The 15,192-nt window shown below is 37.3% G+C and overlaps 1 protein-coding gene across 2 annotated transcripts; it reads left to right on the forward strand.

Annotated features, from left to right (window-relative positions):
- Window positions 1-1,376: 1,376 nt before the first annotated feature.
- Window positions 1,377-5,678, forward strand: LOC126763926 (uncharacterized). 2 transcript variants are annotated; one of them, XM_050481701.1, is made up of 2 exons: window positions 1,377-2,177; window positions 4,656-5,678. In XM_050481701.1, exons 1-2 carry the CDS (start codon window positions 2,043-2,045, stop codon window positions 5,286-5,288), a joined length of 768 nt encoding a protein of 255 aa, XP_050337658.1. In that variant the 5' UTR covers window positions 1,377-2,042; the 3' UTR covers window positions 5,289-5,678. The 2 variants fall into 2 exon arrangements, with proteins under 2 accessions (XP_050337658.1, XP_050337657.1); XM_050481700.1 differs by lacking the exon at window positions 4,656-5,678 and adding an exon at window positions 2,707-3,728.
- Window positions 5,679-15,192: the final 9,514 nt, after the last annotated feature.

Genomic DNA, 15,192 nt, shown 5'->3' on the forward strand with positions numbered 1-15,192 from the left:
CGAACTCTAAAATTTTTGTGTCAATCGATTTGGCGGTTATTGAGTTATAAGATTACCAAGGAAATGTAACTTCTTTTCATATATATAAATTGGATAACTGCAAAATTTTTTTCACTCAATTTTGAGGTCGCTAAAATATAAAAGAAATAGTCATTTTTTTGTTTGATCTCAATTTGAATTGCGCGCCAAAAAACAATGGAGCAACTTTGACCACTAAAAAGTTTACAGATATTCTTATTTTGGTCTATATTATGATATTCTAAAGTTTCGTCAAAATCGGAGAACCACGGGTACAAAACCATGTCGCCAATTGATGGAATGGCCCATGTGCAGCAGCAAATCGTTGAAAATTAAACAAAAGAAATTATAAAATTACCTACACTAAATAAAACATATGTACATACAAATTTATATACATAACTACATACGTGATATAGAGTGTGTGCTAAAAACAAAAAAAAATTGTCTGCTTACCTGTGCTACCAAGTTTCTAAAAAGAATAAAAAGAAAACGTACATATGTACAAGTGCGTGCAAAAGTAAAGAAAGTGCTTAACTGGAAAAGAGACAAACAAAACATACATAAGTGTAAGGAAACTGGGAAACGGTAAGTACAGTGATTTACAAAAAAATTCCACCGAAGCGTTTGAAACAGTTTTGCTTGAAAGTGCCGTGACAAAAAGTAATAATCATTAAAATTAAAAGTGCCATTTTAACGCTATTCTATAAAACAAAAACAAAGAAAGAAGAAAGAAGAAAACGCTAAGATCTTTAGTGCCGCTACATAAGTATCCGTTGAGTCAAAAGTGCCGTGTGAAGTGCCGCAATAGAGCAACAGATAACATACGTAACGTTTCATCATTTCCAACGCCGCTGCTGCCATCGTCGCTGCTACCATCAAACCGCTGTTGCCATCAACGCCGCTGCCATCGTGGGAATGAGCTGCCAATGCATTCTGGGCAAAAGGGAAGTGAGCGCCGGCAAACAGCCGACGTACTAGGTAAAGAGTGCGGATTATTGAAAGTGGTGCAAACAAACGAAAATTCGAATAAACAACAAAGTGCACACTTTCAGTTTTTGGCTCTCCCTTTTGTTTCACTATATTGACATACATACATATATAACAATATATACAGTAGACTCGCGGTAACAAAAAGACCGCCTTCTGTGAACACCGGCTAATATGAACATAATTTTTTTTACACTGACTACTCGGTAGCGTGAACACGGTGAGAAAGCCCTATAACGTGAACAAATTTAAAATGCATTTAGAACGTTATTTTCTTTTCTACATGCATACATATGTATGTTAATTATGGGAATCGTTTTTATAAAACGGTGAATACCCGTAAATTATTGCTTATGAGTATACTGGGATGGATCGATGTGGATTGGCATTAAAATTAGTGCGCGTTGCTAACTTTGCATGATCTAATCTAAAGTTATTCGTGAAAAATGTCGCAAAACGACCAAAATAATTGTCTTTAAAGGAAAAAGTTGATGTAATAGAAAAATTAAAAGGAGGATCAAGCGTAACCAGCTTAGCAAACCAGTACAGTGTTGCAAAATCAACAATTTGCGCTATCAACAAAAAAAAGAGAACATTTTAAAATGTGTTAACAGTACATTTTCTGGGCCTGGAAAGCGGAAGACTTTGAAGTGTTCTGAACTTCCTAAAATGGAAAAAGCGCTCTACCGTTGGTTCCTTAAACAGCGACAAAAAAATTGCCCTGTCAATGGATTAATAGTTAAAGAAAAAGCTAAATTTTTTCATTCAAAAATTAAAGAAACTCAAAGTGATTTTAATGCGAGTGATGGATGGTTGCAACGCTTTGAGAAGCGTTATGGTGTTCGTTTTATTAAAATAAGTGGAGAAAAGTTATCTTTTAGACTTGAACTTGTGGACCCTTTCAAAAACAAGCTGGAAGCCAAAATTAAAGATCTAGGTCTGTCGCACGATCAAATATATAAAGCAGACGAATCGGGACTATTTTGGAAGCTGCTACCTGACAGAACATACTTACGTATCCTCACAAGAAAAAAATGCTCCTGGAAGCCCATGGAAGCCCCTCCATGGGACAGGATCTGACTTCAGAAGAGCTAAACTTGAGTTTTATAAAAATTGCACAGGTGGTCCAACATTCAGAATTTTCGGATGTTATTCAAAATTGCATAAAGGTACCGTTTTTGCATGAGTACTCGGTTATGTCGCTGTCATTCAAATTAATCCGAGTAGGAGGTCGCCTATTAAATGCACCTCTCCCATACTCCCATACGATGCCAAATTTCCGCTTTTATTAAATAAAAGTTCGCACTTCGTTATAATGTATTTACGGTCCCTGCATATTCGAAATCACCACGCTGGGGCTAAAGCGTTGGTTGCGCTTCTTCGAGAACGCATATTGCTAATTAATGTCCGAGAAGCTTGCAATAGAACCGTAAGAAACTGTATACATTGTTTTCATTACAAGCCGAAGTTGCAAAACCAAATAATGGGAAATTTGGCTGTCGAAAGACTTCGAGCACTACGGCCCTTTCTTATATGGGGCATAGATTTTTGTGGTCCGATATACACAACCTTGAAAATACGCGGTCGACCACCCGTAAAAACTTATATTGCAGTTTTCGTTTGCTTTACTTCAAAAGCAGTACATTTAGAATTAGTTTCGGACCTATCTTCTAATTCATTTATTTTCGCCCTAAAAAGGTTCATTGGACGCCGAGGGATGCCGACGAATATGTTCAGCGACAACGCCACCAACTTCGTCGGCGCCGACCGCAAGCTGCGCGAGCTGAAAGAGGCTTTCCTTGCCCAGTCAGGAGAAGTGAAAGGATTCGCCGCAGACGAAGGGTTATGGGAAGCCGCGGTGAAGTCCGCCAAACTTCCCGTCGTTCGCGTAATCGGCAACGCGCTACTGACCGCACAGGAACTGTCAACCCTGCTGACAGAAGTGGCGGCCATCCTCGATTCTCGGCCCCTAACCCCGTTGAGCCAGGACCCCAACGACGGCGATGCACTAACCCCAGCGCATTTACTGATAGGGTGCTCCTTGCGAGCATTATCTCCATAGCAGGTGTCAGTGGACCCAACTCGTTGCTGCGAGAGATGGCAACTTGTTTGCTCTCTCAAGCAACGGTTTTGGCGACAGTGGTCCAAAACATATCTGACGGGCCTTCAGGAACGCAACAAATGGCTGCACCCCACTCGCAATCTGCAGCTCAACGACCTCGTCCTCGTCCACGAGGACAACGTGCCGCCACAGCAGTGGGTACTCGGACGCTTCGTCGCAACCGTAAAAGGGCAAGACGGCAAGGTGCGAGTCACAGACTTGGCGACTAAGGGGGCACAATTAAGCGTCGCATTCACAAGCTGGCTTTGCTTCCAATGGAGGTTGAAGGAACCTGACCCTGTCATGGTGGCCGGTGTTGCGTCAAGCGACATATCTATATCTAAAACAAAAATAATGAAATGAATTTTAAAATATTGAATTGTTAAAAATTAAATTAAGAAAATCTATTATAAAATACTTACCTTAATGTTCTATTACTTACCTTAATGCTTACCATAATCTGTTACAATATTTAACGAAAGTTGAAAATGATTATACTTACCCCTTTTTTAAAACATATTTAGATTACCTCAAGCTTAAGCCGTTAGTTTTAAGATCTGGGCTTAGCAATTAGATTAAGAAATAAAGCTGTCTCTTTGAATTGAACTGTGAAACCGAACGCACGCTTTTTCGTTACCGTAACAATTTATACATACATTTTTGCGCGACAGGTAATTGGAGTGATTTAAAATTGCGCATCCCTAACTATTATATTTTTCGTGTCTCAAAAACGCTTGAGATTTTTTAAATGCCAAGTTAAAAAGGTGGAAAGCAAGGATAGAAGAATGTAATTATAAACTAATTTACAAACCACGAAATTAGTAAAGGAAATATTTTATTTCCACAATTAAAACATCAACTTTCCGAGATAGATAGCTTATTAAGCCAACTGCGAACAAAAAATGCATCCATTCAAAAGAGGTCAATCAATTGGATAGGATCTGCTTGGAAATGGTTAGCAGGAAATCCCGATGCCACTGACTGGGACCAAATACTTTCCACAACACATGAACTGACTGAAAACAGTAACGTACAGTACACCCCAAACCAATACCTTATCAAGACAAATAATAAAATATTAAATAGTTATAACATGATTATGGATGAAATAAGTAAGAATAATAAGAAATTATTCGCACAAACATTATATAATAGGTTAGGTATCGTAAAAGACGAAATTGCAAAAATTATAATGGCAACCCAATTAGCAAAACAAAGAATCGTTCATTCTCAAATTCTAAATAAAGAAGATATCGCAAATATTCTCTCTCAAACTGAGACATTACCTTTTAAAAATGAACTGCAAGCACTCAAATATGCAGAACCAAATAATGGGAAATTTGGCTGTCGAAAGACTTCGAGCACTACGGCCCTTTCTTATATGGGGCATAGATTTTTGTGGTCCGATATACACAACCTTGAAAATACGCGGTCGACCACCCGTAAAAACTTATATTGCAGTTTTCGTTTGCTTTACTTCAAAAGCAGTACATTTAGAATTAGTTTCGGACCTATCTTCTAATTCATTTATTTTCGCCCTAAAAAGGTTCATTGGACGCCGAGGGATGCCGACGAATATGTTCAGCGACAACGCCACCAACTTCGTCGGCGCCGACCGCAAGCTGCGCGAGCTGAAAGAGGCTTTCCTTGCCCAGTCAGGAGAAGTGAAAGGATTCGCCGCAGACGAAGGGTTATGGGAAGCCGCGGTGAAGTCCGCCAAACTTCCCGTCGTTCGCGTAATCGGCAACGCGCTACTGACCGCACAGGAACTGTCAACCCTGCTGACAGAAGTGGCGGCCATCCTCGATTCTCGGCCCCTAACCCCGTTGAGCCAGGACCCCAACGACGGCGATGCACTAACCCCAGCGCATTTACTGATAGGGTGCTCCTTGCGAGCATTATCTCCATAGCAGGTGTCAGTGGACCCAACTCGTTGCTGCGAGAGATGGCAACTTGTTTGCTCTCTCAAGCAACGGTTTTGGCGACAGTGGTCCAAAACATATCTGACGGGCCTTCAGGAACGCAACAAATGGCTGCACCCCACTCGCAATCTGCAGCTCAACGACCTCGTCCTCGTCCACGAGGACAACGTGCCGCCACAGCAGTGGGTACTCGGACGCTTCGTCGCAACCGTAAAAGGGCAAGACGGCAAGGTGCGAGTCACAGACTTGGCGACTAAGGGGGGCACAATTAAGCGTCGCATTCACAAGCTGGCTTTGCTTCCAATGGAGGTTGAAGGAACCTGACCCTGTCATGGTGGCCGGTGTTGCGTCAAGCGACATATCTATATCTAAAACAAAAATAATGAAATGAATTTTAAAATATTGAATTGTTAAAAATTAAATTAAGAAAATCTATTATAAAATACTTACCTTAATGTTCTATTACTTACCTTAATGCTTACCATAATCTGTTACAATATTTAACGAAAGTTGAAAATGATTATACTTACCCCTTTTTTAAAACATATTTAGATTACCTCAAGCTTAAGCCGTTAGTTTTAAGATCTGGGCTTAGCAATTAGATTAAGAAATAAAGCTGTCTCTTTGAATTGAACTGTGAAACCGAACGCACGCTTTTTCGTTACCGTAACAATTTATACATACATTTTTGCGCGACAGGTAATTGGAGTGATTTAAAATTGCGCATCCCTAACTATTATATTTTTCGTGTCTCAAAAACGCTTGAGATTTTTTAAATGCCAAGTTAAAAAGGTGGAAAGCAAGGATAGAAGAATGTAATTATAAACTAATTTACAAACCACGAAATTAGTAAAGGAAATATTTTATTTCCACAATTAAAACATCAACTTTCCGAGATAGATAGCTTATTAAGCCAACTGCGAACAAAAAATGCATCCATTCAAAAGAGGTCAATCAATTGGATAGGATCTGCTTGGAAATGGTTAGCAGGAAATCCCGATGCCACTGACTGGGACCAAATACTTTCCACAACACATGAACTGACTGAAAACAGTAACGTACAGTACACCCCAAACCAATACCTTATCAAGACAAATAATAAAATATTAAATAGTTATAACATGATTATGGATGAAATAAGTAAGAATAATAAGAAATTATTCGCACAAACATTATATAATAGGTTAGGTATCGTAAAAGACGAAATTGCAAAAATTATAATGGCAACCCAATTAGCAAAACAAAGAATCGTTCATTCTCAAATTCTAAATAAAGAAGATATCGCAAATATTCTCTCTCAAACTGAGACATTACCTTTTAAAAATGAACTGCAAGCACTCAAATATGCAGAACCTTCTATGATTATTAAATACTCACTTCTTTTACATGTACATATGTAATTTCACTTCCAAAAACCGAAGATACCCTTTACAATAATATTATCATACTCTCGACTGAAATTTACATAAACTACGTTTAAATAATGTAAATGAACTAGAACGAATAACACCAAAAAACATTATTTCAATTAGCTTAAGCTTCTTAGTAATTCTTGTTGCAGTAACACTATCATTAGTTTTATACATATATGTATCATACTCAAACCAAAAAACAGAAATTCATTTCTTATCCCACCAACAATAGATTACCCACAGCTTTCAGTAGCCAATAATTCTTAATCAGAGAGACGCTGATGCTTAAGAAGGGGGGAGTTATCACAGCTAGCATAGCTAACAAAATATACAACAACAATGTTGTCGTCGCTAGTAAAATATACTGACAAGAATGTTGCAACTATAAACAGAAATTCAATTCAGCAATATTCTGCAAATAAACAATATCATTGTTGCTCAATAAAGTTGATTTCCAAAATTTACAACAACAGCACATTTCGTCGGTACTAAACCAGAGCGGAAGCCGTGTCGCCGCAATGTAGGCCGTTTCTCAACCAAACTGAGGTTTGCTGTTTTGCTATAATTATTGCTTACGTTATCATTATTGAGTATATAGAAATAAGTACTAGTAAGTAAGAATTCGTACATAAGTAAGCTTATAGTAAATAAGCAAAATCTATATATTTAAAAATCAATGCCACTTTCTTTGTAATTTCATCACTCATAAACGGCTGAACCGGTTTGGCTGATTTTTTTTTGTTGTATTTGTTATTATTAGGAGAAGGTTCTTATGTAAGAAAAAATTACGAAAGTTGCCGGAAAACCCCTAAAACAGTCCTTTTTTTTCCCATACAAACGTTTTATTTTGTATGTACATATATACATATAAATCCAGCAAGACCTACGCGAATACGTCGTCGTGTTTTGGAAGATATGTTCCGTGCTGCATTTGATTACGACCCTTCAATCGACTATAATGTACATGGATATATTGGAATGATGGATGTTATATCCCCACATTGTGAAGCGGCTAAATTCTCGGGTGAAACGGCTGGAATGTGTTGAGCTAACGGGAAAGTAAAATTGCCGGAATTTGAGCCGCCTCCTGAACCATTGCAATCATTAATTTTTGAGACATCACCAGAATCGAAACATTTTTTAAATCATATACAAGAGTACAATTCGTCTTTTCAAATGACTTCTTTCGGCGCTACAAAAATTATAAGAGATCAATTTATGCCGACATTTAAGGTGATTGCATGGAATATTTGATGGTTTTTTCAATGAATAGGGAAAAATTTATTCCTATAACATTGCATACATATTACAGATCCAAGGTCAAATTTATCACCTAGCGAGTTCATTGTTACCGCTCCCCGACGCTAACCATCAATTTTTACAAATATATTTCATCGGAGATTAAAATCGTGAATTAAATCAACGCTGCACAATTGGTTCTCACACAAAAAGAGAAATTCTTTGCGAACTACAAGATTGTTTTCATCAGCACAATGAATTAGTCCAATTGTTCAAAACTACTATGGATCGGTTGCCATCTGATAATCACAGAATCGTTATAAGAGCCGATAAAACTCCAACTGGAGAGCATTCAAGAAGATTCCATGCACCAACCATTGATGAGGTGGCCATTGTGATTGTTGGCGATCAGTTTCAATCTCGAGATATTATTCTTCACCGTAGAAATGAACAATTACAACGTGTTTCGGAGCTTCATCGTTGTTACGATGCATTACAATATCCTATATTGCACTGGAATGGCCATGATGGATACCATATAAATATCCCAATGATTAATCCAAGCACAGGTACATACTATATATCGTGCTCATAAATATTTCGTTTAAATAAAAGATTTCGATTTTGAATTGAAAACTTCTAAAACTATTTTTTACAGGTCTTGATGCTCAAAAGAAGGTCAGCGCCATGAATTATTATTCATACAGATTAATGATTCGCGAAGGAAGTTCAAATTACATTTGGAGATGTGGAAACTGTTTCATCAATACATTGTGGACATGTATGCGAAAATTGAGACTGAACGTCTCAATTACATCCGGTTCAATCAAAGTAAATTGCGATCAGAAGAATACATACATTTGCGTGATGCAATAACAAATGATGGGAATTTGAATGATATTGGACGTCTGACGATATTACCAGAATCTTATATTGGAAGTCCTCGCCATATCCACGAATATGCTCAAGATGCGATGTCATACGTGAGAAAACGGCCGACCAGATTTATTAATTACATTCACATGTAATCCGAAGTGGAGCGATATTCAAAATAATTTGTTTGACGGTCAATCAACAACAGATCGTCACGATATAAAAATTAAAAGCGCTGATGGATGTAATTGTGAAATTGCGCGTATTTGGAGAAGTGCGGTGTTATATGTATTCAATCGAATGGCAAAGAGAGGATTGCCGCACGCACATACATATATTGATATGCTTGGTTCGTAAAATCACACCAGATGAAATTGATAATATCGTATCAGCCGAGATGCCAGATCAAACAATTGATCAGGAATTATTTGAAGTCGTCACAAAACATATGATTCATGGCCCATGTGGCGTACTAAATATGAATTCACCATGCATGATTGATGGCAAATGCTCAAAGCGTTATCCCAGAGCATTGACTTCCGACACAATAACAGGCAATGATGGATACCCGTTGTATCGACGACACAACTTCTGTCAAAAATATTTCAGTCTCACATTAACGTTGAGTATTGTAAATCCGTCAAGTCAATCAAATATATTTGCAAGTATGTGAATAAAGGAAGTGATATGGCTTTCTTTGAAGTACCTGATGCTGACAATAGGAACGATGAAATTACTCGATATCAAATGGGCCGATACATTAGCAGCAATGAAGCAATTTGGCGAATATTTTCGAATCCATTGCACGAAAGACATCCTGTTGTTGTTCATCTAGCGGTGCATCTTGAAAATGGTCAACGTGTTTATTTTACTACTGAAAATATACAGCAGAGAGCAGCACAACCACCAGCGACTACTTTAACTGCTTTTTTTCGACTTTGTGAAACCGATACATTTGCCAGAAGTTTGCTATATACTGATGTACCTCAGTATTACACATGGAATACATCATCAAAAGAATTCCAACGACGTAAACAGGGTACAACAGTTAATGGTCACAAAGGTCAAAGGTCGTGTAAATATATTCAACAGATACTTTGGGCAGAATGTATACGATTCATCCCAACAACGCGGAATGTTTTTATTTGCGATTGCTATTGGTGAACGTTCAAGGACCGAGATCGTTCGAATATTTGAAAATAGTTGATGGTCATTTATGTGAGACGTATCGCGAGGCATGTCACCTACTGCATTTGTTGGAAAGCGGTTCACATTGGGAATCGACGCTTCAAGATGCATGTGTTTTATCTTTACCACAACAAATAAGAATACTTTTCTCGATTATAATATCAACATGCATGCCAACGAATCCACTGGAATTATGGAACAAATATCAAGATTACATGGCGGAAGATATTTTGATTCGGATGCGTCGTACGTCAAATAATCCAGATTTGATAATTAACTTGGAAATGTACAATGAAGCATTAATAATCATTGAAGATATGTGTCTCAAAACTGCGTATAAAGCATTATCACAGTTATCTATGATTTCACCTGATCGTCCGATGCATGATTTGATGGATCAAGAATTGCAACAACAATTCAATTGTGACGCATTGATTGAATTTGTGCAATCAAATATTGACAAATTAAATGATCAACAAAACTATGTATATCAAACAATTTTGCAAGCTGTTTCTGACAACACTGGCGGATTATATTTCTTGGACGCACTTGGTGGAACCGGAAAAATATTCATTATTACATTGATTCTGGCAGCTATTCGATCACAGAAAAAAATTGCTTTATCCCTTGCTTCTTCTGGAATTGCTGCCACTTTATTGGACGGAGGACGAACAGCACACTCTGCATTAAAATTGCCGACATGCAATATTTCAAGAAATTCAGCAATGGGAAAAGTCTTGAAGTAAGCAGCGATTATTCTGTGGGATGAGTGTACAATGGCCAAAAAAAAATCGCTCGAAGCATTGGATCGAACTATGAAAGATTTACGCGGAAATCAACAGCGGTTTGGTGGTGCCTTGATATTGTTATCAGGTGATTTTCGACAAACATTGCCAGTTCCTTCTCGATCAACTCCTGCCGATGAAATAAATGCATGTCTGAAATCTTCTGCTCTCTGGAGATTTGTGAAAAAATTGGCGTTGAATGTCAATATGTGTATCCTATTACAAGACGACTCATCTGCACATCAGTTTTCGGAACAATTGTTGGATATCGGAAATGGAATAATGCAAATCGACAATACAAATGGAATGATCACCTTGCCCGAAAATTTTTGTACAATTTTGCAAACAAAAGAAGAATTGGTCGAATGCGTTTTCCCAAATATCATTCAGAATCGCAGAAGCCATGATTGGTTAGCAGAACGTTCAATAATGGCACCGAAGAATATACACGTCAATGCAATGAACTTCAAAATTCAAGAAAAATTGCCAGGTGAAGTCATAACTTATAAATCCATTGACAGCGTTATGGATGAAGATGAAGCTGTGAATTATCCAATTGAATTTCTGAATTCATTGGAACCACCTGGTACACCGCCACATCTTTTGAATTTAAAGGTTTGTTCATTACTTTAATCATTACAGAATATAAATCTGTAAGGATGTTCAATGAAACATGTATGTTATTGATTCCATTTTTAAGGTTGGTTCATCAATCATATTACTACGGAATATCAATACTCCAAAAATGTGTAATGGTACACAACTGGCAATAAAGAAGATTGACCAATCCCCTCCCGAAATTAATGCGATTAAATTTTTTTTATAATATAAATATGCTTAATTGTATTTTTTAGAAGCATAGAAATCATGTAAAAAGTTAGTCTCAATTATTATTTGTATCTATGTATGCACATATATGCTTTACTACTGAACTAACGACAATCTTTATAGATAGGTACGCATAAATTTCGTGGCACGCTTGCTCGCTCGTTTTTGTTTTTATGAAATTTTAATGTACGGTACTTCTTTGCTTGTTTTTTGTTACTAGACAAATTGAACGCTCTAATGGGGACGCATATTTTGTTTTGTTTCATCTTCGCTTGCAACTTTGGTAAGTCGTAGTTCAGACACGGCAACTTTGTTGCTCATTTTCGGCAATTCCTCTTTTGGAATTGCCCATCGCGTTTACACACAGCACCTCCATCCCATGTATTTGTTTTTGTAGGCTGCGAAGCAAGAGTACTAAAATACTAAGAAGAATGAGAACACAAAGCGAATTGCCCAAGCACGAGCAACTCGGTGCCCTTCCCCTTTCCTCGTCGCTCTCTCTCCCACAAACTACGAATTGCCGCAACAAAAGTTGCCGTGTTTGAAAGACGACTAAGCATGCAAGTTTGTTTTGCCATTTCCTTCTTTGTAAATCTCAATAACGGTTCTTATTTCGCGCATATGATCACATATTTAATCAATTTTGTCACTTTTGAAGTGCGTTTAACAGTGGCAAGTTCGTTATAGTTAATTTGGTTAATAATATTGTTAAGTTTGCTTGAATAAATAAAAAGTTTTAGTTTATTTTATTGATTAGGTAAGTAATGTGCAATGTTATGTTGTTAGAAAGAAGTTGTGTTGTATTCGGCATACTAAATTTTTTTATACTCTCGCAACAATGTTGCTAAGGAGAGTATTATAGTTTTGTTCACATAACGGTTGTTTGTAAGTCCTAAAACTAAAAGAGTCAGATATAGGGTTATATATACCAAAGTGATCAGGGTGACGAGTAGAGTCGAAATCCGGATGTCTGTCTGTCCGTCCGTCCGTCTGTCCGTCCGTCCGTCCGTGCAAGCTGTAACTTGAGTAAAAATTGAGATATCATGATGAAACTTGGTACACGTATTCCTTGGCTCCATAAGAAGGTTAAGTTTGATGTTTGAGTTTAAGATGGGCAAAATCGACCCACTGCCACGCCCACAAAATGGCGGAAACCGAAAACCTATAAAGTGTCATAACTAAGCCATAAATAAAGATATTAAAGTAAAATTTGGCACAAGGGATCGCATTAGGGAGGGGTATATTTGGACGCAATTTTTTTGGAAAAGTGGGCGTGGCCCCGCCCCCTACCAAGTTTTTTGTACATATCTTGGAAACTACTATAGCTATGTCAACCAAACTCTACAGAGTCGTTTTCTTCAGGCATTTCCATATACAGTTCAAAATGGAAGAAATCGGATAATAACCACGCCCACCACCCATACAAAGGTTATGTTGAAAATCACTAAAAGTGCGTTAATCGACTAACAAAAAACGTCAGAAACACTAAATTTTACGGAAGAAATTGTAGAAGGAAGCTGCATTCAGGCTTTTTTTCAAAATTGAAAATGGGCGTGGCCTCGCCCACTTATGGACCAAAAACCATATCTCAGGAACTACTAGACCGATTTCAATGAAATTCGGTATATAATATGTTCTTAACACCCTGATGACATGTACGAAATATGGTATGTGAAATCGGTTAACAACCACGCCCTCTTCCAATATAACGCTATTTTGAAGTCCATCTGATGCCTTTTCTGTATAATACGAGTATATATGTACTTTAGGAACCAATGATGATAGCGGAATAAAACTTTACAAAAATACGGTATTTGAAAAATATGTAAATGACGTATAATGAAATCTCGATTATCACTTTATCATGCGAGAGTATAAAATGTTCGGTGACACCCGAACTTAGCCCTTCCTTACTTGTTTTAAATAGTTTTGTGATGTCGAAGCGTTCAAGCAACAACACACTTTTCAAATACTTGGAATAAAAAGTTTTAGTTTATTTTATTGATTAGGTAAGTAAAGTGCAATGTTATGTTGTTAGAGAGAAGTTGTGTTGTATTCGTAGGCATACTAAACTTTTTTTTAAATAGTTTTGTGATGTCGAAGCGTTCAAGCAACAACACACTTTTCAATTACTTGGAAAAAAAAACAAAAAAAAGATGATAGTGCTAAGGAACCAGAACCAGATCAGTGTTCATCAGTGTCTAGTGATAGCTCAACTCCTATTATTCCTGTCGCCGCCACTACCAGTTCTTCTGGAGACGAAACTACGTTTAACCCGCTTGACAAATTGGATTTAGGATCTTATGCTAATTCAAAACAAAAAATTGATGATGAACTAAAATATGCGTTATTGAAAAAACCCTGGGTACCAGAGAAATCTTACAAATTCCCAATCACAGACGACAAAAGACATTTGAAATTTCAGCACAAATGGTTCGATCAATTCTCCTGGCTGGTCTATACCTCAAAAAGCCTGAAGATGCTTTGGGCAAGATTTGCGTTGTGCTGGGAAGGGTGCACACCAAAAACTGAGCTTATTGGTTGTGAAACCATTAAACAAGTGGAAAGACGCGATCGCGGATTTTAAGCGGCATGAGCAAAGCAAGTATCATCAAGACTGCACATTATTTGCTGATAATTTTATAAGCGTATATGAAAAAAAAACAAATCGACATAAGGAGTCAACTAGACATCGCGCGATCCGCTAATATTGCCAAAAATAGGAAAAAACAGGTTTCCATTGTTGAAACCATTGAGCGTTGTGGACGACAAGAATTATGATTAAGAGGAGCTTGCGATTTCGGATGTATTAAATTGAATGAGTCTGAACCAGATATTAATGATGGTAATTTTCGAGCTATATTACGTATGCGTCATAAATGTGGCGATATAGATTTGAAGCAACATAATGAAACTTTGCAGTTAAATGCTATATATTATAGTCCAACTATACAAAATGAATTGATTTCTGTTTGTGGTGAAATAATTCAAAAACAACTGGTGACGGCTATTAATAATGCTAAGAGTTTTTCCTTCCTGGCTGATGAAACAACGGATATATCACGACAGGAAGAAATGTTCATCTGTGTAAGATACACCGAGCTCCACAACAATGTTTATATCATACGAGAAGATTTTCTTACATTTGTTACTGTTGAAAGCACAACAGGAGCTTCTTTAGCTCAAACAATTCTGGAAAGTTTACACAATATGCAAATTGACTGTAATTATTTAGTTGGACAAGGCTACGATGGTGCTGCAAGCATGAAAGGCAATGTGAATGGTGTGCAGGCAATAATCCGAGAAAAATATCCTGAAGCTCTCTATGTGCACTGCAGCTCTCATTCGCTAAATTTAGCTTTGTGTCACTCATGCCAAATTCAACCCATCAGAAATGCAATTGGCATTATAAAATCAATAGGGCTATTTTTCAAATCCTCCGCCAAACGAACAAATTGTTTAACAGAATATATTAAACAAAATATGCCAGAAACAAAATGGAGAACATTAACTGCAATATGCGAGACCCGATGGGTTGAAAACCATGATGGGTTGCTGAGGTTTAAAGAGATTTTTAAAGCGATTGTTGGTGCATTAGTAGAATTAAGTGGTAATAGCGATTGCGATACTTCATCAAAAGCATCTTCTTTTATAAGATCAATATCAACTAGCGAGTTCGTGATAAGCTTGTGCTGCCTAAATTGTATATTTGCATATACCTTACCATTATGCAAAACTCTTCAAACAACTTCATGCGACTTAGCGGCTGCTATACAGCACGTCGATCTCATTATAAACAATTTTAAAAATATGCGTACAAATTCAGAAACAGAGTT

Source organism: Bactrocera neohumeralis, unplaced genomic scaffold (genome assembly GCF_024586455.1).
Source record: "Bactrocera neohumeralis isolate Rockhampton unplaced genomic scaffold, APGP_CSIRO_Bneo_wtdbg2-racon-allhic-juicebox.fasta_v2 cluster09, whole genome shotgun sequence".
Lineage (NCBI taxonomy): Eukaryota > Metazoa > Arthropoda > Insecta > Diptera > Tephritidae > Bactrocera > Bactrocera neohumeralis.

Bases quoted from the DNA above. Each gene is read 5' to 3' on its own strand.
- LOC126763926 (XM_050481701.1), top strand. From the start codon at position 2,043: ATGCTCCTGGAAGCCCATGGAAGCCCCTCCATGGGACAGGATCTGACT. The intron at 2,178-4,655 runs GTACCGTTTTTG...CGCCCTAAAAAG, and splicing joins TTATTCAAAATTGCATAAAG to GTTCATTGGACGCCGAGGGA.